The sequence below is a fragment of the Ascaphus truei genome, chromosome 15 (assembly GCF_040206685.1).
Source record: "Ascaphus truei isolate aAscTru1 chromosome 15, aAscTru1.hap1, whole genome shotgun sequence".
Classification (NCBI taxonomy): domain Eukaryota; kingdom Metazoa; phylum Chordata; class Amphibia; order Anura; family Ascaphidae; genus Ascaphus; species Ascaphus truei.
In genome coordinates, this window is record NC_134497.1 from 38,659,864 (window position 1) to 38,684,630 (window position 24,767).

The window sequence follows — 24,767 nt, forward strand, 5'->3', positions numbered from 1 at the left end:
TCTGTGTTTAGGTGTAGGTGTGTATGTGTGTTTAGGTATAGCTGTGTGTGTGTGTGTATGTGTTTATGTATAGGCGTGTATATGTTTCAGTATAGAGGTGTGTGTGTGTTTATGTATAGGTGTGTGTGTGTGTGTGCGTGCGTTTAGGTATAGGTGTGTGTGTGTGTTTAGGTATAGGTGTGTGTGTTTGGGTATAGGTGTATGTGTGTTTAGGTATAGGTGTGTGTGTTTGGGTATAGGTGTATGTGTGTTTAGGTGTATGTGTGTGTGTTTTAGGTATAGGTGTGTGTTTGGGTATAGGTGTATGTGTGTTTAGGTATAGGTGTGTGTGTTTGGGTATAGGTGTATGTGTGTGTGTTTAGGTATTGGTGTGTGGAGGTATATGTATAGGTGTGTGTGTTTAGGTATAGGGGTGTGTATGTGTGTGTTTAGCTATACTTGTGATTAGGTGTGCGTTTATGTATAGGTGTGTGTTTAGGTATAGGTGTGTATGTGTATGTTTAGGTATAGGGTGTGTATGTTTAGGTATAGTGTGTGTGCGTGTTTAGGTATAGTGTGTATGTGTTTAGGTATAGGTGTGTATGTGTGTTTAGGTATAGGTGTGAATGTTTAGGTATAGGTGTGGGTGTATATTTAGGTATAGGTGTGCGTGTATTTAGGTATAGGTTTGTGCGCGTGTGTATAGGTGTGGGTGTATTTAGGTATAGGTGTGTGTGTGTATTTAGGTATAGGTGTGTTTAGGTATAGTTGTGTGTTTGTGTTTGTTTAGGTATAGGTGTTTGTTTAGGTATAGGTGTGTGTTTAGGTATAGGTGTGTGTGTTTATGTATATGTGTGTGTGTGTGTTTAGGTATAGGTGTGTTAAGGTATAGGTGTATGTGTTTAGGTATAGGTGTGTGTGTGTGTGTGTTTAGGTATACTGTAGGTGTGTGTGTGTGAGTTTAGCTATAGGTGCATGTGTGTTTAGGTATAGGGTGTGTGTGTGTTTAGCTATAGGTGTGTGTGTGTGTATGTGTTTAGGTGTGTGTGTTTAGGTATCGGTAGGTGAGTGTTTAGGTATAGGTGTGTGTGTTTAGGTATAGGTGTGTATGTGTGTGTTTAGGTATAGGTAGGTGTGTGTGTGTGTGTGTGTTTAGGTGTGTGTGTTTAGGTATAGGTGTGTATGTTTAGATATAGGTGTTTGTGTTTAGGTATAGGGATGTGTTTGTGTGTTTAGGTATGTGTGTGTGTATTTAGGTATAGGTGTGTGTGTTTATGTGTGTGTGTGTGTGTTTAGGTATAGATGTAGGTGTGTGTGTTTTTAGGTATAGGTGTGTGTTAAGGTATATATGTAGGTGTGTTTGTGTGTGTGTTTAGGTATAGGTGCGTGTGATTAGATATAGGTGTGTGTGTGTGTGTGTTTAGGTATAGGGGAGTGTGTGTTAGGTATGTGTGTGTGTGTGTATAGGTGTGTGTTTAGGTGTAGGTGTGTGTGTTTAGGTATAGGTGTGTGTGTGTTAAGGTATATATGTATGTGTGTGTTTGTGTGTGTGTTTAGGTATAGGTGTGTGTGTGTGTGTGTGTTTAGATATAGGTGTGTGTGTGTGTGTGTGTGTGTGTGTGTGTGTGTGTGTGTGTGTTTAGGTATAGATGTGTGTGTGTGTGTTTAGGTATAGGTGTGTATTTAGGTATAGGTGTGTGTGTGTTTAGGTATAGGTGTGTGTGTATAGGTGTGTGTGTTTAGGTATAGGTGTAGGTGTGTGTGTTTAGGTATAGGTATGTGTGTGTTAAGGTATAGATGTAGGTGCGTGTTTATGTGTGTGTTTAGGTATAGGTGTGTGTGTGTGTGTGTTTAGGTATAGGTGTGTGTTTGTGTGTGTTTAGGTATAGGTGTGTGTGTTTAGGTATAGGTATGTGTGTGTATTTAGGTATAGGTGTGTGTTTAGGTATAGGTGTGTGTGTGTGTGTTTAGGTATAGGGGTGTGTGTGTTAGGTATGTGTGTGTGTATTTAGGTATAGGTGTGAATAGGTGTGTGTGTGTTTAGGTGTAGGTGTGTGTGTTTAGGTATAGGTGTGTGTGTATTAAGGTATAGATGTATGTGTGTATTTGTGTGTGTGTTTAGGTATAGGTGTGTGTGTGTGTTTAGCTATAGGTGTGTGTGTATTTCGGTATACGTGTGTGTGTGTGTGTGTTTAGGTATAGGTGTGTGTGTGTGTGTGTGTGTGTTTCGGTGTGTGTGTTTAGGTATAGGTGTGTGTGTGTTTTAAGGTATAGATGTAGGTGTGTGTTTGTGTGTGTGTTTAGGTATAGGTGTGTGTGTGTGTTTAGGTATAGGTGTGTGTTTAGGTATAGGTGTGTGTGTGTTTAGGTAATTGTGTGTGTGTGTATAGGTGTGTGTTTAGGTATAGGTGTAGGTGTGTGTGTTTAGGTATAGGTATGTGTGTGTTAAGGTATAGATGTAGGTGCGTGTTTATGTGTGTGTTTAGGTATAGGTGTGTGTTTAGGTATACGTGTGTGTATGTGTGTGTTTAGGTATAGGTGTGTGTGTTTAGGTATAGGTGTGTGTATTTAGGTATAGGTGTGTGTTTAGGTATAGGTGTGTGTGTGTGTGTTTAGGTATAGGGGTGTGTGTGTTAGGTATGTGTGTGTGTATTTAGGTATAGGTGTGAATAGGTGTGTGTGTGTTTAGGTGTAGGTGTGTGTTTAGGTATAGGTGTGTGTGTGTTAAGGTATAGATGTATGTGTGTGTTTGTGTGTGTGTTTAGGTATAGGTGTGTGTGTGTTTAGCTATAGGTGTGTGTGTATTTCGGTATACGTGTGTGTGTGTGTGTGTGTGTGTGTTTAGGTATAGGTGTGTGTGTGTGTGTGTTTAGGTATAGGTGTGTGTGTGTTTTAAGGTATAGATGTAGGTGTGTGTTTGTGTGTGTGTTTAGGTATAGGTGTGTGTGTGTTTAGGTATAGGTGTGTGTGTGTGTGTTTAGGTATAGGTGTGTGTGTTTAGGTATAGGTGTGTGTTTAGGTATAGGTGTGTGTGTTTAGGTATAGGTGTGTGTGTGTGTTTAGGTATAGGTGTGTGTGTGTGTGTGTTTAGGTATAGGTGTGTGTGAGTGTTTAGGTATAGGTGTGTGTGAGTGTTTAGGTATAGGTGCTTGTGAGTGTTTAGGTATAGGTGTGTATGTGTGTGTGTGTGTGTAGGTATAGGTGTGTGTGTTTAGGCGTAGGTGTGTGTTTAGATATAGGTGTGTGTGTGTTTAGGTATAGGTGTGTGTGTCAACGACAGAAATGATATATATATATATACACACACACACACACACCAAACCTATACATTTGCACGCCCCGGGCGACTGGATTTAACATCGTGGCGAGCTCCTATTGGCCCAAGCAGCACACGTGTGGTACTAGGTGGCGAGTAGATTTTTATGTTCGGCGAGTAGATTTTTTGGTGATTTGTCGACCTGTGTGTGTGTGTGTGTGTGTGTGTGTGTGTATGTGTGTGTGTGTGTATATATATCTGTAGTTGATCCAAATTAATTGTGTTTATGGAGTTACGGCACCTTTCCCACCACACTGTGTGTATATATATTATGCACAAGCCCCTACACGCAATTTAGCAGTGGGAGAGTTAAGTGCAGTAGGAACAGAAACTAGATTAGTAGTGAGCCTCACTGAAGTGGGCTGTAATAAAACCTTTACAACTGCTCCTCTGAACCATAATGAAGTCAGTCCTTTTGTTTACTTATGACATCACCCATAGGATGTGTGATATCATAAAGCTAACAAATGCTGGGAATATTTGGCTGGAGAAAATCACATTATACAGCTGCCAATCTTCATTTCATTTTAAGTTAGCTCTCCACAGTTAAGAGACAAGTGAGGGGTAGTCCTGTGTGTGTATACATGTGTGTGACTATACACACACAAGTGGCATTTATTTTGTCTTGTCACCCGCCCCAGTGCTACTTCTCTACTTTGGAAAAACATGGATACAGATGTAATTTCTCCGGGAACCTTTTAAAGATGGCCGCTGCACTATAATCTGCGCGGCGCTCCTTCCTCGATCAGGTACATGCGCCTAACCGACGGGTTATCTAAGCGCTTTCACGTATCCCGGGCTGTCCTTATAACCCTTCCCTCCGCCAGCGAGGCCTCAACAAGCCCCTTTGGGAGAAAAAGGGTAACAAACTGGGGTAACATCCCCGCCGGATACCTCTGTGCAGGTCGGTAATTGGGAGTGTGGGGTCTCGCGTAGCAAGGCGACAAGGCCCGGATACCTCTGTGCTGGTCGGTGATTGGCAGTCTGGGGTCTCACGTAGCTAGGCGACAAGGCCCGGACACCTCTGTGCTGGTCGGTGATTGGCAGTCTGGGGTCTCACGTAGGAAGGCGACAAGGCCCGGATACCTCTGTACTGGTCGGTGAATGGCAGTCTGGGGCCTCGCTCAGCAGGGCGACAAGGCCCGGATACCTCTGTGCTGGTCGGTGATTGGCAGTCTGGGGTCTCACGTAGCAAGGCGACAAGGCCTGGATACCTCTGTGCTGGTCGGTGATTGGCAGTCTGGGGTCTCACGTAGCAAGGCGACAAGGCCTGGATACCTCTGTGCTGGTCGGTGATTGGCAGTCTGGGGTCTCACGTAGCTAGGCGACAAGGCCCGGATACCTCTGTGCTGGTCGGTGAATGGCAGTCTGGGGTCTCGCTCAGCAGGGCGACAAGGCCCGGATACCTCTGTGCTGGTCGGTGAATGGCAGTCTGGGGTCTCGCTCAGCAGGGCGACAAGGCCGGGATCCTTCTCAATCGCAGGCAGCGCCCGCTCGGTCCTCTGGGAGGGGTGCGTCCGAGTGGTGCTGGCATTTGGAGTGGGGCGGACGTGTGTAGGTGCTGGAGAAGCAGGAGGCGAGAGGCTGGGAGGTGCAGTCGCAGGCGTAATCCTAAAAGCATAAATCAGAGAGTAACTGTGCGTTAAGTACTAGCTCCATCAAGTATTATTTACAGCTGTGTGTCAAGTACGGTGTATTAAAGCCGCAGTCCCCACGCTGATCACCATGTACATTTTGTTCTTACTTTAATAGATTGTACCCTATATTTTATTAGGGGTTCTTCGCCCTTTCCAACGCGGTTTTGATTTTTACAATCCAACGCTCCGTTCCGGAGATAGAAGCGTTCCCATTAATACGTGTCCGGGAGATTAAAATGGGAATTCAGTGCAAAGGTTTTCACAAGCAGATCGGATGTTGCGTACAAACAGATGTCCCTACTGCCCTGCCCTGCTGCTGCTGCTGCTCTGCCGCACTGCTGCTGCTCTGCCCTGCCCTGCCGCACTGCTGCTGCTCTGCCCTGCCCTGCTGCTGCTGCTCTGCCGCACTGCTGCTGCTCTGCCCTGCCCTGCCGCACTGCTGCTGCTCTGCCCTGCCCTGCTGCTCTGCCCTGCCGCACTGCTGCTGCTCTGCCCTGCCGCACTGCTGCTGCTCTGCCGCACTGCTGCTGCTCTGCCCTGCCCTGCTGCCATGCCGCACTGCTGCTGCCCTGCTGCCCTGCTCTGCCCTGCTGCGGTCTTGTATACTTTTACCATTTAGTGACTGCAATGAGGGTAATCCCTTTTCTGTCCGGAAGTGCATTACTCTGCATCTTTGTTTTGAGAAGGCGATAACAGGGAGCAGGTCCCTTGAAAAACGGAAACCATACACTGTTTCCTAAATCCTGAACCATTCACACGGGCAAAATGGTTCTTAGAGGTCCACCTAAATGTGGATGGGAAACCCTCATTTTCCCCTTCCCTTTGTCTTGAATGGCTACTCTCTAAACCATATAAACCATCCCACCATATATCCTCTCCCCTGTCCGCTATCTTCATTTAAACAGGGCAACTTTTAACCCCGTATTCACTGTAGAGGTTTGCTACCTGATATAAGCAACTCTAGTGGTATCAAGCAGAAGGGTCCTACCAAGGTAGAGATTTGCCAGAAAGATAATCAGAGAACATCACTTACTTCGTTAGCAGTAGATAAAAGGACGTCTGCGTCCTTGGGGTTTCCATCTTTGCCCCCTTGGCTTGGAGGTGGGGTCTTTTGATCATCGTTGCATTGTTGTCTCTGTATCTTCTTGCTCAGCAGCTTGGAGACTTTGTAGGATGAATGACATGTAAAAGAAGAGCAGTGATCGTGGTTGTCGGGTCTTCTGCTGCTATCGTCCATGTCCCTCTTCTCGGCTGCCGTGCTGGCACTCTGAGCAGCACGGCCACAGACGTTCCTTAAGAACTCCTGCACAATGCCGTACTTGGGAGCATCTGCTTTGTTCTTGCTCTCTGGGAGACCTGTTTTGCACAGGGATTCTGTGCTTCCGGCGTGATCCACCAAGTTGAACAGGCTGGACGAGCCGTCGTTGATGGTGCTCAGGACAGGGCTGTCCCTCGTCGTGGTGGATCTCGCCCAAGCTGACCCATTCTGTTTGTTTTGGTGAAGGTTCCACAAGCTCCTGTCCTTGGAACCATCCAGCTTGGATGATGATCTTCTCTGCAGCTTAGGAGAGCCAAACTTGGGAGAACAGCATGGCCTATCGACTCTGGAGTGGACTTTGTCCAAGGACGTTGAGATGTGTTTGCTCCTTGTAGATAGCAGAGAGGATCCTCTCGGTGACCAGCTCTTTGTATGAAGACTTGCTCTTGGGATATCAGTTTGAAGACCAACGCTCACCATCTGGACAGTCTGAACCTCTACGTTGGAGAGCCCGACGGTCTGGCTTGATGCACTCTTCGGCTTCCGTTCCAGGGAGCCAGAGCGAATGGCTTGTCTAACGCAATTCGTGATCTCTTTCATGTCGTCGCTCATGTTGCCGGAAATCTCGAAGTCACCCAACGAAGGCGGGAACCCGGGGACAGACGAAGGGGAGTCTTTTACGGCCTCAGTGTCCAACAGATCCCGCTCCTGCTTGGAGAAATTACACGGCCACCGATTGTACGTATTATCCAACAATCTGCCCGACTTTTCTGGTTCTGCAGGCTTGGCCATGGTGAACAGGAATCCCGGCTCTACCAGAACCTTACCTTCTTTGCTTTGGACTAAAGGAATGTCAAGTCTCCGTACCACTGGTGGGCTGTAATAAATCCGAATACCGGTCTTGTCTGGGGCAGTGTAGCTTCTCTGTATCTGCTTCTCCCAGGGATCCATATTTTTCACTGTGTTAACCATCGTATAATCCCAGGAAGAGATACCCAGGTTGTCCTTGGCGAGATGCTCAGACAACGACTTCTTGTTATTCCCATATGTACAGCATTTCTGGTTGTCTGAAGCCACAGGACTGTTGTGTACAACCGGCGAATACGGAAGGACTCCTCTCGTGTCCTCACCGCTGATGGGGGACGTGTCGCCAGGAAGATAAGGAGAAGAGTCCAGCAAACTCTCAAACTCGGATATCGAGGACACGGACTTGGTCCTGGGGAAAAATGCAAACGTGTAAAACTCGTGAATGGAAACACGCGATTCGAATATAATTTAGGATGCAAAGGATCCATAACGTATGAGGGAGTCCGGTGTCCACACAGCTGGTGGGACTAGGCTTTTCCAATGATATATAGATTATATATGGGAGAAATATTTTTAAAGAGTAAAAGTAGCTCTCAAATAGGAAGTCACACAGCACCGTACTAAATCGCCATAGTAACAGGATAAACCTCACCGTTTTAAACTGGTCCCAGTGGGCTCTGTGTCACAATCTATGTCCTTGTCTTGCATGTTGTCATTGAGAGCCTGAAACAAAGTAACAATGGCTTTAATTCCACCCGCTCCATGCAAGGGGTTCACAGCCCAGTTAGGACCCGTGTGCAGCCCTGACCCTGGGAAGTAAACGTGCTGGTGTTTTATGTGATATAAATCTCTCCCGCGCACTGCAAGATGTCCGTTTCCAGCTCGCGCTGAGCAACTGGGCGCTTTATTCCTACACAAGTAACCCCGGCTGCCCAGGTCCCCTCCCGCTCATCCCTGGACTTCAAACACCTCGGCAGGGAGCCCCAGGAGAAGACTGCTTCACCGATAAGACTCACGTCTCAGCAGGGAGCCCCAGGAGAAGACTGCTTCACCGATAAGACTCACGTCTCAGCAGGGAGCCCCAGGAGAAGACTGCTTCACCGATAAGACTCAGGCTAAGTCCCCGCTGGCGCTGAGCGCGCTCATGCTTAGAGAGCGCTCCAAGCACGAGCGCCGGGTGTCCTGTTGTACGCGGGGGAGGAGGGGGGCGCATTGTGGGGAGTTGAGCACGCGGTTAAGTATAGATTTGTTATTTACCTAAGCGCTGATCGTGGCTGAGCGTGTGCCCGCGCATGAGCGGGGACTTACACATATCTATATATGCAAGTCTCCTTCGCAAGCGCCGCCCGCTCAGCGCTAGCGGGGACTTAGACTTACGCCTCGGCAGGGAGCCCCAGGAGAAGACTGCTTCACTGATAAGACTTACGCCTTGGCAGGGAGCCCCAGGAGAAGACGGCTTCCCTGATAAGACTTACGCCTCGGCAGGGAGCCCCAGGAGAAGACGGCTTCCCTGATAAGACTTACGCCTCGGCAGGGAGCCCCAGGAGAAGACTGCTTCACTGATAAGACTCACGCCTCGGCAGGGAGCCCCAGGAGAAGACTGCTTCACTGAGAAGACTTACGCCTCGGCAGGGAGCCCCAGGAGAAGACGGCTTCCCTGATAAGACTTACGCCTCGGCAGGGAGCCCCAGGAGAAGACGGCTTCCCTGATAAGACTTACGCCTCGGCAGGGAGCCCCAGGAGAAGACTGCTTCACTGATAAGACTCACGCCTCGGCAGGGAGCCCCAGGAGAAGACTGCTTCACTGATAAGACTCACGCCTCGGCAGGGAGCCCCAGGACTAGACGGCTTCCCTGACTAGACTCTGTTCCCCTTCTGTCGGATATCCCCGTGTGCAACAAGCAGCGGCGGATTTCCCATTAGGCCCGGGCGGACAAAATGTTGCGACCCCATATGCATTTGCCGCACTCTCGGGCCTGACGGGAAGGCACTTCGCTGTGGCGGTTGCCTCCTTGCTGCACCCTCCTCCTGAACGGCACACGGCGTCTCGTTGCAATTGCAACGCGATATCACAGCGGCAAATTAAATAGTGTTACCAAGGCAACGCGACGCCTGCTGTGTCATTTCACGCTCAGGAGGAGGGCGGCAGCAATGAAGCGGCTGCCACAGCTAAGTGCCTAGGGCCTTAACTCTTAAGAGTTTGCACAGGCAAGGCCCCTCTCCCTCTATCTTTATTGGCTCTCTGATCAAGACAGGGTGGGCTAAGGGTAAAGAAAACCAAAACACCGGATTGGCAAACACATCCCCTAAATGTGCAAACATTCATTTGCACCCCCCCCCCACCCAAACTGAGAGAACAGCCAATTGTTGCTATTGGTTCGGTTAGATTAGTTGAGGAAACCCAATGAAACGGTTACATTGGCTACAAAAGGTTGTTTCCTGGCCGGCAGTGTGGGATCGCACCGTTAAGCAGACTCGGGGAGAGGATTGCCAAAGCCGTTGGCTCACGGCACGTCCGTAGCACATGGCGGCTGGAGATATACAGTTACCGTCACCCTGCCGGGCATGGCAGCTGTTCAACACATGGTCACAACTACCCCCCCCCCCCCCCCCCGAGAATCAGCTTCCTACAGCATGCGCTGCTACACCCCGGGCTGGGAACACACGCAGGCTCTAGCAGGAGCCACAGGGGAAAAAAGGTTGTGCAGATTCACTATTAATCGCGGGCACGGATTACTCTTTACCGAGTGACCTCATGCGGCCCGAGCAAAACCCCCAAGCAAATCTAGCAGTGCCAAAAGCAAAAATCTGGCTTCTTTGGTTTCCCTGGAAATTCATTACCAATAACATGCTTCCGGGCCTGTGAATGGGGGGAGTGTTTATCAATCAAATGTAACATGTAAGGGGGTGTGGAGAGGGACCCTGCCAGCGCAAACTCTTGTTGAAACCACACAGACATCAAACAAAAGGGAGCAGCCCGAGGAAATCACCCCCCTCCCAAATCTCACAAACTCATTTCAACAAATGATACAAAATATTTATAGCCGTCAGGTTTGGGTAAAATGTCAACCCCCCAGATGTACCACCATTAGGCCACGTCTCCGCTGGCTACTGCAGCGCCCGCTGTGGCGGACGCTGCAGGGACAAGAGCCGCCCCACAATGGGGGCGGGCCCGCTGCGAGGGGGGGGGGGGGCGCCGCGCTGCGCCGACAGAAACTCCTGCTCTCAAGAAAATTGAGATCAGAAGTCGCGATGGAGCACTAGGCCACGCCCTCCGGCGGGTTCAGCCAATGAGGGTGAACCTGCCGGGTGATGTCATGGCCGCGCCCCTGTCACATTGCTGTCTCTCCCCCTGCAGCCCGGGGAATTCGGCTGCAGGCGCCGCCAGCCTCCCAGGCGCGCGTTCAGCGCAGGCAGCGGGGCCGCAGCCGTAAACATCTCACCGCCATTAGTGCCCTGCGGTCCCCAGGAACGCGGCGAGTAAACAGTATGGCCTCACAGTTACCGGAAGTGTCCGACATTACAAATACTTATACTGTCCCATGCTGCTACATCTCTGGGCGTCTTTTTTACTTAACCGTTTGAGTGCTCAAAGACCGGCACCACCCGAGTGCCACGATCTTCCGGCCACACGATCGGTTGGCGCAGCAATCACGTGGTCGCTGGCAAAACGTGAACGGAAGTGGCAGATTCTGCAATAAATCAGCAAACGCGACCCCCCCCCCCCAAACCTCCCCAGAGAACGAGATTCGAACGCATGATGCGCCCTGTATGTCATGGGGCCCCTAGCGTGCGCTACGTCATGGAGGACTCAAAGAGTTAACTGGATGGCCGAGTTCTTCGGAACGTGGGACATCGTCTATATATCTCCCGATCCCAAACACAACGCCCTACCTCCTTCCAACATCCGCTCGTCCTCTCTGGCCTCCTCACCCAGGGGTCGGCCTCCTTCTGGAGCTAAGGCAAGAGAAAGCAGTAAAGGTAACAACCGTACACTGGGGGCGCAGAATAAAAAGCAATGGGACTGTGGGGGGGGGGGGGGAAGAGAGGGGGGGAGGGGAAGAGAGGGGGGGCGCAGAATAAAAAGCAATGGGACTGTGGGGGGGGGGGGAAGGAGAGGGGGGGCGCAGAATAAAAAGCAATGGGACTGTGGGGGGGGGGGAGGAGAGGGGGGGCGCAGAATAAAAAGCAATGGGACTGTGGGGGGGGGGGGGGGAAGAGAGGGGGCGCAGAATAAAAAGCAATGGGACTGTGGGGGGGGGAGGAGAGGGGGGGCGCAGAATATAAAGCAATGGGACTGTGGGGGGGGGGGAGGAATGGGGGGGGAGAATAAAAAGCACTGCGACTGTGTGTGTGTGGGGGGAGGTGGGGGGGGGGGCGCAGAATTCCGTAGCTAGAAAATATAACGGGGTTGAAGAGGGGAACAGTAGGTTTGTATTTTTTTGCCTCGAAGAGCTTACACTCAAATTTTTTTTTCATGGTGCCAGAAAAACCGGAGCGAGAATATGACATGGTCAACCGCACCACCCACTTCAAAGACCAGTTCTCTTTTATCGCCGGGAAAATGAGCTGTGGGTTGCTAGGAGCCAGAGATACTCGAGTCACTCTACATTGCAGCATGTTCATTTTTAAGCAGTCGAACAAACTACCAACGGCGGCTTTCTATTCTAATTGGCTTAGATTGTAAGCTCTCCGGGGCAGGGATTTCCTGCGGTCTGATTGGGTCTGTTGCACGTATTGCATTATAATTCCCTGTACCGTATCGTCTCTCTTGCAAAGTGCCGAGTACACCGTGAGCGCTCCACACACATACATACAATTAGAAAGCACACTGATACCATTAGGATCATTACATCCAGGGTTTGAACACGGTGCAGGGGGGAAGCGTATCTCAGAAAGAGAGAGAAGAGGTCATTCTCGTACCGCTGCACGCACCCCCACGGCTGCCTTGCAAGTCACTGCACTGCGATTAACTTTTTTCGACGCGGGGGGCGAGGCCAAAACGGGTCAGGTGGGCACGGCCACGCCGTGGGGGTGGGGGGGGGGCATCACACACAGCACAGCACTGCCTGTCGTCAGATTGGCTGCTGGGATCCAATCTGTGATTGGTTCCCTCGCGTACCACGTGGCGCGTCACCGCGCCGGATCACCAGAGGCTTGTAGCTCCGGCCGGCTGAGGCGTCACAGCACGTAGTCAGCCGCGGAGGGAGGAGGCAGCGGGGACCTCCAGAGTGCAGGTACAGGGCTGGTGGTGCGCGGGCCGGCGCCGCCAGTCCTCGGCCCAAGGCTGGGGGGTGGGAGGCTCAGGGGAGATGTGAGAAAGTACTTCTTCGTGGAAAGGGGAGTGGATGCGTGGAACGGACCCCAGCAGAGGTGGTAAAGGGCTAATACAATAAGGGAAATCAAACGTGCTTGGGGATAGACAGAAGGAAATCCTAACTAGGAGAGACAGCGGTGGATATAATAGGGTGTGAGGTGTTACAGCAGGTCGGAGGGGGACGGGACGCGGGGCTCTTATCTGCCGTCACATGCTACCTTAAGACCCACCTTAAGACACACTTGCTTAAAGAAGCATATGAATAGCACTGTGGATATTCTGAACACATGATACATAAAGCTTGGCCCCCTGCAGACGCACTTAGCAGAATTCCGTCCTACTGTCTCTGTACGTTCTCCCTACTTACCAATTAGACTGTAAGCTCCTCGGGACAGGGACTCCTCTTCCTTAATGTTACTTTTATGTCTGAAGCACTTATTCCCATGACCTGTTATTTATATTATCTGTTATTTATTTGATTACCCCGTGTATTACTACTGTGAAGCGCTATGTACATTAATGGCGCTATATAAATAAAGACATAAAATACAATTCTAGGTTTCTATAAGGAGGTGCACATTAAATTATGGTGGGTAACTTGTTTCAGGTGGGGTTGAAACCTGTCCTGGCTTCACATTGCAGGCCAGTATAACCAGCCTCACACTGAGACCCAAAGGCCGACAGGTGTCTGTGAGTGGGTTACTGGCTCTGCACTTTCACCCAGGCTGTGCTGGAAAGCTGTGTCATACGGCAGGCAAACGCTTATAGGGGATCCGTGTCAAAGTGGGGAAGAAGCGAAAGTGCGTGCTCATTTCCATGTCATTACCCAGAATCCCTGGCGGCAGTGGAAGCAGTGTATGGTAAGAGATAATGGGGAAGGGCAGGCCTGGCTGAGACGTGTGGGGTATAATTAGGGGCAAAATATCGCTGGCCATTCTGCCGCCAAAATGACTGGAACGGACACGACATGAATCCCATTTTCTGGTAAGACCCTTTGTGGTCTGAATGGAAATCAGCTCTGTGCTGCCTGGAGGGATGGGGAAGGTGAGAATGGCAGCAGTTCCCGAGTGGGCACTCTACTACAGGCTTGGGGCCTTTCGCAAAACAAGCAAAAATAAAGTCGGCAATCCGTTTTAAAATTCTACATGGGGTGTCCTTTTAAAAATAGGACATAACGAGGGAACGGCAGCTTTAAGCTGTAGGGACGTGTAAAAGTAGTTTGTTAGGGTTCAGCCCTTTAAGGGTACAAATTTAATCAGACTTTAATTAAACATTTGGCTGATTTGGCGTTTTAAGAAATGAAGAAGAATTTTCGTTTCAGTTGGACCTCTAAATTGGAGCTGCTGCTGTCAAGTGTTTACACAACCTCTATCCCCGAGGTTCCCAAATCTGGCCCTCGGGGACACCGAACAGGCCAGGTGTGAACGGTATTCCTGCTACCGCACATGGGGATCTCTCCAAAGGATTGGGGCCATCTGTGCACATGCCAGGATACCATATAAAGAGAAATAAAATCGCTCACCTAAATTAATCCTAAATGTATGTATATGTATGAATCTCATTTATTACAGTCCCGTGTACTTTTTATATATGTACTGAGTGCTCAATTGGGGTTTCTACCTAGATAGTATACTCATGCGAGGATAGCCTTAAAACATGGACTGGTAGGGGGTACTTGGGGACTAGTGCCGGAAACCACTGCTCTTTCCCACCCTGTCCCTGTTAAAGTCGATAAGGAGGGAGGAGAGAGGGGGCTTTGCCTGCGCAATCTCCTACTGAGCACATGGTGACATCACACACAGGGAATCAAACCTCCTCCCAAGTCTCCGCTCACCGTGTTTCCAAGCCAACTTTAAACTACAACTGCTGTGTCACTGTCTCCTGAGCAGGTGGATCCGGATCAAAGCCGCATCAGCTCTCCCTGTGACCTTGGGCAAGTCCCTGTCTCTCTGTGCATTAGGTGTCAACATTAGATTGTAAGCTCTTTGGAGCAGGGACTCCTCATGACAGACCCCGGGTGCTCTCAATGCCTATTTTTTGCGCGTTGCTTACACCGTTAGCTTCATACAACTTTTTTATTTTTACAAATCTGTATAGATTGTAAGCTCTCCGGGGCAGGGATTTCTTTTCTCATTGTCTAATCTTGAGTGGGTGTATCTTGACCTGTTCTGTACCCTACCCAGAATCCTCTAGTGCTGCCACTGTTGGGGACAGGACTCAGGTTTTGATGGACCATGTGAGTCTTGCTCGGGGTTGGGCTTGGCTTATGCGTTCTCACCTGTTTGAGTTTATTCTGAAGCTCCTTTATCTGCTGCTCCGCCTGCTTCTGCTCCTCCTGGAACCGGCCCACAAGCTCCTCCTTCTCCTGGGTCCAGTTCTTCTCGTTGACCTGCAGCTGCTTGGTGAGATCCATCACCGCACTGTAGGACTCGGCCAGGAGATGCTGGTGCGTCTCTCTCTCCAAAGCGGTCTTCAGGTCTGGAGGTACTCTGTCTGCGCCGTGCTGCCCAGCGTCCAGCTATAGGGGCAGAGCAAAACCTGTGAGATTCACACATCCGTACAGCAAGAGCAGAATCCATAGGATAAAGAAACTTCCCAACCCACAGAGAGAAATTGTCCATTCTTCGTTACTTGTTACTGCAATAGTCAGCGTGATTTCAGACCATCACAGTTAGAGTGGTCATCATACTGGACTCGTGTCTACATATTTTGGGTTATGTAACACCAGCTGTACCTATAAAACATCAAGTTTTTTGTGGGTGTTGTAAAGCTGCATTGGTTAGAGGACGTTCCAAAGGAAATGCCTGGAAGTAAGTCCATCCAGCACGAGGAGATACAATGCTACCTATTATTGTGTGCAAAATGTTGGATGGTCGGTAGGGTCAACATTAACTTCTACATGGCGCCAGACTCTCGCATTTGGTATGGTCAACATGACTTGGAGCGCTCTCTCCTCCAATGATCATCATGCTTCTGACCTCTCTGTTCTGGAACGGCTATCAGGGATTTTGAGGCCCACTTCTGTAATAATTAGAATCACTTCAGTCCGGGTTGCCGTGATTCAAGACTCACTTCAGAAATGGTGAACACTTCTGGAATGGCCAATATGATTCTGGACTCTATACAGGCCGGTGAGCTGTTCAATTACATTGTCTCCCATTCTAATGAAGGGTGACTTGACACAGAGACCCGGCTCTGCACTTTTTCCCAGAATCCTCCAGTGCTGCTGCCGTTCCAGACAGGACAGAATCCTCCAGTGCTGCTGCCGTTCCAGACAGGACACTATGTTCGAGGGGCCGTTTGCTGTGACGGCTATTGGCAGTTGTATTGTTTATAGCGCTATTAGAGACACACACGTGTTTATTACAACCGAGGCTCGTTAACCAAACATACATAATTAATACATCCAGCTAAACCGCGTCTCACAACCTGCTGTCCTCATAAAACATTCAGAGGGTCTGGTTTCCTTCGAGGGACAAGTGTTCATATGTGTTCTCTCTTTAACACATTAAAGGTATAATAGGCAGGGTATGCAGTACCACTACTTTCTTATGTATACCCCTACAGAACCTGGTGTTACATAGTGTGTGTGTGTGTGTGTGTGTGTGTGTGTGTGTGTGTGTGTGTGTGTGTGTGTGTGTGTGTGTGTGTGTGTGTGTGTGTGTGTGTGTGTGTGTGTGTGTGTGTGTGTGTGTGTGTGTGTGTGCGTATATATATATATATATATATATATATAAAAAATATGTATATAGCAAATGGATATATACACACACATATAATACTGCACATTTGGGTTTTGACATGCACACAAATGTATATGTATTATTGTTTCTCCTCCTGAACATGCGAGGAGGGCCCAGCCATGTCATTATTACACCTCTCCTGAGGCCTAGTCGTGTGTACCGAGCCTGCTGTGCTCTCTCCTCACGGCTGTTTCCATGCAGGGCTCGGGGCCCCCGCAGAGAGCAGCTCTCTTACATCAGCGTGCAACGTTTATAATTAATAGGCTGCTTTTACAGAGGGATCTGCAATCCTTATATAGGTGTGTGTGTATCTATACACACACACAGTATACACAAGTGTGTGTGTTTATACAAGCGTGTATGTTTGTTTAGTGTGTGTGCGTTTGTTTATATAAAAGTGCGTGTGTTTATACAAGTGTGTGCGAAGTGCGTGTGTTTATACAAGTGTGTGCGAAGTGCGTGTGTTTATACAAGTGTGTGCGAAGTGCGTGTGTTTATACAAGTGTGTGCGAAGTGCGTGTGTTTATACAAGTGTGTGCGAAGTGCGTGTGTTTATACAAGTGTGTGCGAAGTGCGTGTCTTTATACAAGTGTGTGCGACGTTTATAATTAATAGGCTGCTTTTACAGAGGGATCTGCAATCCTTATATAGGTGTGTGTGTGTAGTATACACAAGTGTGTGTGTTTATACAAGCGTGTATGTTTGTTTAGTGTGTGTGCTTTTGTTTATATAAAAGCGCGTGTGTTTATACAAGTGTGTGCGAAGCGCGTGTGTTTATACAAGTGTGTGCGAAGCGCGTGTGTTTATACAAGTGTGTGCGAAGCGCGTGTGTTTATACAAGTGCGCGTGTTTATACATGTGCGCGTGTTTATACAAGTGCGCGTGTTTATACAAGTGCGCGTGTTTATACATGTGCGCGTGTTTATACAAGTGTGCGTGTGTTTATACAAGTGCCTGCGAGTTTATATAACAGTGTGTGTACATACTTAGAGCACGGTGTGACGTCGTTAATACATTTCGGGTTCTGCAGAATGACCTTGACCCGCAGAATGACCTTGACCTCGTACATCCCGGGAGACCCCTTTTGTGCTATGTATGGTAATCTCCAGTTGGTTAAACAAAGTCCCTCATCCCACCCCTTCCCTGCTCTCCCAGCACTTCTCCATCTTAAGGGTGTTAATTAAACGAGCAGCTAATTACCGCACCTGCCCAGGTCTGAACTAGTGCAATACTCTGCCCTTAAAGCTGGACTCCCCTCCGGCTCCACTCCCCATGCATTTAACCCTGTGAGTACCCTGCGACGTTCCCTTAGGGGAGATTTTATTTTTAATTTGTATTATAAAGGCCCGAAGCCTGCAGTAATGCGTCAGCGGCTGAGCCACTAATTGAGCTACCTGTGCTGAAGCAGGGACTGATTGAGCCACTTGTGCTGAAGCAGGGACATCCCGAAATCCTGCCCTGTTGATGGCCCTTGAGGACTGCAGTTGGCCACCCCTGCACTAAAGTTTTTTTTAGTTTTTTAAAGGTGCCCGGCCCCCCCTCTCAGGGTCTGAGCTTCTCTCCAATTAGCAACAAGGTATATATACGCCTCAGTGGCAATCTGTACTCCCCTCCCTCCTGCACAGCGGCGAGCGCTACGGCGGCAGAACGAATATTTACGTGTGCACGCGGGCGCCAGGTTTTAATGGCACTAAATCACAGAAAACTCTGTGCTTCATTTAAACCTTTTCACATATTTCAGTCCATAGGACAATAAGAAATTGTGCGTTGCTCGGTACCTGCTATATTTGGAGGTTACCAAGGGAGGCGGAGGGAAGGGGGAGGCGGCAGGAAGGGGGAGAGGCGGCAGGAAGGGGGAGAGGCGGCAGGAAGGGGGAGGCGGCAGGAAGGGGGAGAGGCGGCAGGAAGGGGGAGAGGCGGCAGGAAGGGGGAGAGGCGGCAGGAAGGGGGAGGCGGCAGGAAGGGGGAGAGGCGGCAGGAAGGGGGAGGGCGGCAGGAAGGGGGAGGGCGGCAGGAAGGGGGAGGGCGGAAGGGGGAGGGCGGCAGCAAGGGGAGGCGGCAGGAAGGGGGAGGGTGGCGGCAGGAAGGGGGAGGGTGGCGGCAGGAAGGGGGAGGGAGGCGGCAGGAAGGGGGAGGGAGGCGGCAGCAAGGGGAGGCGGCAGCAAGGGGGAGGGCGGCAAGAAGGGGGAGGGCGGCAAGAAGGGGGAGGGCGGCAAGAAGGGGGAGGGCGGCAGGAAGGGGAGGGCGGCAGGAAGGGGGAGGGCGGCAGGAAGGGGGAGGGCGGCAGGAAGGGGGAGGGCGGCAGGAAGGGGGAGGGTGGCGGCAGGAAGGGGGAGGGTGGCGGCAGGAAGGGGGAGGGAGGCGGCAGGAAGGGGGAGGGAGGCGGCAGGAAGGGGGAGGGAGGCGGCAGCAAGGGGAGGCGGCAGCAAGGGGGAGGGCGGCAAGAAGGGGGAGGGCGGCAAGAAGGGGGAGGGCGGCAGGAAGGGGAGGGCGGCAGGAAGGGGGAGGGCGGCAGGAAGGGGGAGGGCGGCAGGAAGGGGGAGGGCGGCAGGAAGGGGGAGGGCGGCAGGAAGGGGGAGGGCGGCAAGAAGGGGGAGGGCGGCAAGAAGGGGGAGGGCGGCAAGAAGGGGGAGGGCGGCAAGAAGGGGGAGGGCGGCAAGAAGGGGGAGGGCGGCAGGAAGGGGGAGGGCGGCAGGAAGGGGAGGGCGGCAGGAAGGGGAGGGCGGCAGGAAGGGGGAGGGCGGCAGGAAGGGGGAGGGCGGCAGGAAGGGGGAGGGCGGCAGGAAGGGGGAGGGCGGCAGGAAGGGGGAGGGCGGCAGGAAGGGGGAGGGCGGCAGGAAGGGGGAGGGCGGCAGGAAGGGGGAGGGCGGCAGGAAGGGGGAGGCGGCAGGATGGCGGCAGCAAGGCGGAGGTGGCAGGAACGGGGAGGCGGCAAGAAGGGGGGCAGAAAGGGGGAGGTGGCAGGAAGGGGGCAGCAAGGGGGAGGCGGCAGGAAGGGGGCAGCAAGAGGGAGGCGGCAGGAAGGGGGCAGCAAGGAGGAGGCGGCAGGAAGGGGGCAGCAAGGGGGAGGCGGCAGGAAGGGGACAGCAAGGCAGAGGCGGCAGGAAGGCGGAGGCGGCAGGAAGGGGGAGGCGGCAGGAAGGCGGAAGGGGGAGGTGGCAGCAGGTAAGGAATTTCCCATCAGGCCAGAGAGCGCGGAAATTTTTGCCGCTTAGGCCCGGGCCAATCAGGCCTAATGGGAAATCCGCCACTGACCCCGATAGCCATTCCTCTATACCAAAGTCCCCCAATCTGTATTACCCTGTGCTCCCCTTGCTTGCAAATATTACTCTCCCCCCCAAACCCCTAATGAATCAATCTCATCAGTGACCCATCACACTATCGCTAACAGACTGTGAAGCGATCCCAGGCAGTGTGGTGTCCTGAGCTCGTTGGGGGGACACACGCATAATAATCCCCCCAAACTGCCCCTCAGTGTGTGCAGGCAGCATGGGAGGTATCGCTGTCCCTCACTGTAGGAGCTTCCAAAGCCACGTCCCACAATGCCTTGCTGCTGTGGTTGAAAAGCATTGTGGGAAGCTCGTGTTATGGCAGCGATACCGCCCACGCTAAGGTGCAGTTAGGGGCCCCCCGCCACAGGCTCAGGACCCCCCTACACTGCCTGGCTGACGACAGTACTGATTATTTGGCAGAGAACCCCTCAGCGACGCCTCACGCAGCCCGTGTTGGGAATCCCTGCTCCAGATCCTAAAGACATCGTTCCTCCAATCTTTTTCTTATTTATTTTTTTAGCATCGGTGAGGAGGGGGTCTCGGGACCCGAACCGCGTTCATATCAGCTCCGGGGACCCCCTGCTTCCCTAGATACCTCCGCAGGCGCCCCCGGGGCGGGGGGGGGGGGCGCTCTTTTAACTGACCTGGGCAACGTGGCACGTGAGCTCCGTCCTTTCGATTTCCCAGGCCGACTTGGCGATGGCAAACTGCTGCTGCAGCTCGGTCACCCCTCCCCTCTCGTCCCGCAGCGCCCTGCACAGCGCCTTCAGGATCTCCTTGGTGTCGGACAGGGTCTTGACGAATTCTCGGGTCTGGGAATACACACCGTCCAAGGAAGAACTAAAGAGACAGACATACGGGGTAACCCTACCCAGAGCGCCTGTCCGTCCTGCCAAATCCCACGGTATTTCGGCTTCTTTCAAATAGGCCTCCCACGCAGGCCTAACGGTGCCAATAGCAAAGATCTGTCTGCTTTTGTTTCTTTGGAATTCAATTCCAAATTGATTTCCTTATGAGGCCTCGGAATGAGGGAGGGTTTGTCAATCAATTTTTTTCTTTATCCGTACCCCACCCCGTCCTTATCTTTACTGGCTCTCTGATGAGGAGGGTGGAGAGTGGGGACTCTGCCTGCACAAACTCCTGTTGAACACACAGGGACATCAGACCGAAGGGAGCAGCCAGGAGGAAATTACCCCCCCCCACCCCCCCAAGTCTCCGCTCACTGTGTCACCGTGTACTAAAAAGGAGTTTGCACAGATGGAGCGCTAGCTCTGGGGACAACCCTGTTTCCGGGATACGGCCTCTTCACGTGCCGAGAAAAAAGTAATAATCAAAGAAAAACCCGTCCATTCGGAAGATGCCATATCATGGGCTGATGACATGGCGGCTTCCTATTGGCCAACGACAGGGTGGCAGCCATATTGATTTCTCAAAAGGAACCGAGACACAGCGAGACACAAAAAAAAAGTGAATATCTCCGGAACCGGGGAATCCCCGGAGATAAAAACAGCGCCGCTCCGCGAGACCCCCAGGAACAGATAGCTGCTTTAACGCTGAACTGAATGAGTGCGCTTTCTTGGGCGTCCAAGTCTAATCGGGACAATTGTATGTGGTCAGGTGGAAAAATCCCAACTGAACTCAATGAGGATCATCTCCCGGAAAACACATGGCGCTGTATCGCCTCGATCCCGAACGGTTCTCCGGAGAAAGTTCAGGGGGGAAAGAGAGCAAAATTGACCGGCTTGCTTGAACCCCGTCTCCTCCAACGCGCGATGCCAGCGCCGGGCACTCACCATATTTTGCGGCCAGCTCTCTTCCTCGGACGTCTTGTTATCGGCCGGCGACGGGTTCGACTCCTCCTCTTCGATCAGCATGTACAATTCTTTCACGCTGTTCACCTAATGAAAGGAGCAAAAAGATAATGGCACGCTTAACCCTTTGAGTGCGAGGGGGTCTGCAGCATCTGACCCCTTAACTCTGTCACTGCCATTAGTACACTTTGCCCCTAGGAGTGACTGACCCCTTAACCCTGTCACTGCCATTAGTACACTTTGCCCCTAGGAGGGACAGACCCCTTAACCCTGTCACTGCCATTAGTACACTTTGCCCCTAGGAGTGACTGACCCCTTAACCCTGTCACTGCCATTAGTACACTTTGCCCCTAGGAGTGACTGACCCCTTAACCATGTCACTGCCATTAGTACACTTTGCCCCTAGGAGGGACAGACCCCTTAACCCTGTCACTGCCATTAGTACACTTTGCCCCTAGGAGTGACTGACCCCTTAACCCTGTCACTGCCATTAGTACACTTTGCCCCTAGGAGTGACTGACCCCTTAACCATGTCACTGCCATTAGTACACTTTGCCCCTAGGAGGGACAGACCCCTTAACCCTGTCACTGCCATTAGTACACTTTGCCCCTAGGAGTGACTGACCCCTTAACCCTGTCACTGCCATTAGTACACTTTGCCCCTAGGAGTGACTGACCCCTTAACCATGTCACTGCCATTAGTACACTTTGCCCCTAGGAGGGACAGACCCCTTAACCCTGTCACTGCCATTAGTACACTTTGCTCCTATCAGGAACCAGCCTGCTCAGTAGACACGGGGGTAACCAGCGACCTGCAGGATCTCTCCATAATGCGCTGCATTAGACTGACGCCTTGTGACAGCCCTGGACAGGACACTCAGACCGCACTCAGGGGGCACCCGGCTCGTTTTACAATAAGTCACACGCTGATTTTTTATCCCTCGCAGCTGCTGTGATAATGAGGAAACGGGCAGCTCCAACCCCGCCCCGGGGCAGCTCCAACCCCGCCCCGGGGCAGCTCCAACCCCGCCCCGGGGCAGCTCCAACCCCGCCCCGGGGCAGCCCGAACCCCGCCCCAGACAGCCGTCCCATCGCCTTCTGTGCGCATCGATACAGGACTCTGCGGCTAATGCACAGTATGTGGGCTATATATAACTGCACCGTGTGCAGGCTTCAAATATATATATATATTATTATTGAAGTATTTAACCATACTTATTACTTTATATGCTTTGTCAATTGGATGTAGCATTGGGCACCCCTGCCTTGTTTGTATACATTGGGAGAAGAAGTGGCTCAGTGAGTAACGACACTGTTACCTAGGAATAGTAACGGCACTCGTAAAGATACATTAAGTATGCTGAAGCAGCAAAAAAAAAAACCAGCCAAAATAGCATGTTAACATGGCTGAAAGTGAAGCAGTTCAGATAGTCCCGTCATACCACACAGGTCTGTACAATGAGAAAGTCCCAGAAAACATGCTAACATCGTTACTGGAATCAGGATAAGTTTGATACGTCTCCACAGCAGGAATCCGGGAAGTGAAGGAGCTGGCACTGAAATTACTGAAACACGCGCATGCGTGCAGAGCCGTGTATCGCCGAAATGTCATGGCGGGCATCCGTGAGTGACGAGGGGGTACACGGACAGACACGCAGACGTTTCCCCCAGGGAGGCAGATTTTCAGCAGCTGATATCTCCAGCATTTGCAGGGGTCTCAACGCAAACTTCAAGGACCAATAAAACAGGCCAGGTTTTATTGATATCCTGCTTCAGCAAGTTGGCTCAATCAGTGGCTGTGCTGAAGCAGGGCTATCCCTAATACCTGATCAGTTGGTGGCTCTTGAGGACTGGAGTTGGCCAATGACTGAGCCACCTGTGCTGAAGCGGGGATTCCCCCAATCCCCCGCCGGTTGGTGGCCCTTGAGGACCGCGTTTGAGACCCCTGGACTTTAGCCTGTAAACACGGAGGGACAGCCCGAGAGATGCAGCTCCCGTTACTAGACATGCAACTCCCGTTACTGGACATGCAACTCCCGTTACTGGACATGCAGCTCCCGTTACTGGACATGCAGCTCCCGTTACTAGAACACTTTGGGATTTGCCACATGTCACGCTCATTAAACCCGCTTAACATCACAATGCACATTGTGCCCGGGGAACCCACCAGCCCGATCACAATCAATTAGCGATGCAGCTCGTCAACATGACAGCCTCATTAATCAGGGCTTCCGCGGGATAGCTATGAATGCGGTGGGATATTTTAGGAATCCTATACACCGAGCGGACTGATTTTAACACTAATTCAGGCCAAAGTGTACTAATGGCAGCGACAGGGTTAAGGGGTCAGTCCCTCCTAGGGGCAAAGTGTACTAATGGCAGCGACAGGGTTAAGGGGTCAGTCCCTCCTAGGGACAAAGTGTACTAATAGCAGTGACAGGGTTAAGGGGTCAGTCCCTCCTAGGGACAAAGTGTACTAATGGCAGCGACAGGGTTAAGGGGTCAGTCCCTCCTAGGGGCAAAGTGTACTAATGGCAGTGACAGGGTTAAGGGGTCAGTCCCTCCTAGGGACAAAGTGTACTAATGGCAGCGACAGGGTTAAGGGGTCAGTCCCTCCTAGGGGCAAAGTGTACTAATGGCAGCGACAGGGTTAAGGGGTCAGTCCCTCCTAGGGACAAAGTGTACTAATAGCAGTGACAGGGTTAAGGGGTCAGTCCCTCCTAGGGACAAAGTGTACTAATAGCAGTGACAGGGTTAAGGGGTCAGTCCCTCCTAGGGGCAAAGTGTATAAATGGCAGTGACAGGGTTAAGGGGTCAGTCCCTCCTAGGGACAAAGTGTACTAATGGCAGTGACAGGGTTAAGGGGTCAGTCTCTCCTAGGGACAAAGTGTACTAATGGCAGTGACAGGGTTAAGGGGTCTGTCCCTCCTAGGGACAAAGTGTACTAATGGCAGTGACAGGGTTAAGGGGTCAGTCCCTCCTAGGGACAAAGTGTACTAATGGCAGTGACATGGTTAAGGGGTCAGTCCCTCCTAGGGACAAAGTGTACTAATGGCAGCGACAGGGTTAAGGGGTCAGTCCCTCTAGGGGCAAAGTGTACGAATGGTAGTGACAGGGTTAAGGGGTCAGTCCCTCTAGGGGAAAAGTGTACTACTGGAAGTGACAGGGTTAAGGGGTCAGTCCCTCCTAGGGGCAAAGTGTATAAATGGCAGTGACAGGGTTAAGGGGTCAGTCCCTCCTAGGGGCAAAGTGTATAAATGGCAGTGACAGGGTTAAGGGGTCAGTCCCTCCTAGGGGCAAAGTGTATAAATGGCAGTGACAGGGTTAAGGGGTCAGTCCCTCCTATGGGCAAAGTGTACTAATGGCAGTGACAGGGTTAAGGGGTCAGTCCCTCCTAGGGGCAAAGTGTACTAATGCAGTGACAGGGTTAAGGGGTCTGTCCCTCCTAGGGCCAAAGTGTACTAATGGCAGTGACAGGGTTAAGGGGTCAGTCCCTCCTAGGGGCAAAGTGTACTAATGGCAGTGACAGGGTTAAGGGGTCAGTCCTTCCTAGGGGCAAAGTGTACTAATGGCAGTGACAGGGTTAAGGGGACACCTATAATTATTTGAAACCATTTTTTTAAAGTC

The 24,767-nt window shown here is 51.4% G+C and overlaps 2 protein-coding genes across 2 annotated transcripts in view; one reads left to right on the forward strand and one right to left on the reverse strand.

Moving 5' to 3' along the window:
- LOC142466841 (uncharacterized) overlaps nt 1-24,767 on the forward strand; it is a 755,003-nt gene that overhangs the window by 325,400 nt on the left and 404,836 nt on the right. The window lies entirely within an intron of this gene.
- MTCL2 (microtubule crosslinking factor 2) overlaps nt 2,802-24,767 on the reverse strand; it is a 117,745-nt gene continuing 95,779 nt past the window's right edge. Inside the window, exons 9-15 of the mRNA XM_075572321.1 lie at nt 21,123-21,227; nt 19,974-20,141; nt 14,593-14,832; nt 10,892-10,954; nt 7,650-7,720; nt 5,966-7,406; nt 2,802-4,906 (exon numbers count right to left, since the gene is read on the reverse strand). Of these exons, the coding sequence (XP_075428436.1) occupies nt 4,769-4,906; nt 5,966-7,406; nt 7,650-7,720; nt 10,892-10,954; nt 14,593-14,832; nt 19,974-20,141; nt 21,123-21,227 (2,226 nt within the window). The 3' untranslated portion in view covers nt 2,802-4,768. The remainder of the gene's footprint in view (nt 4,907-5,965; nt 7,407-7,649; nt 7,721-10,891; nt 10,955-14,592; nt 14,833-19,973; nt 20,142-21,122; nt 21,228-24,767) is intronic.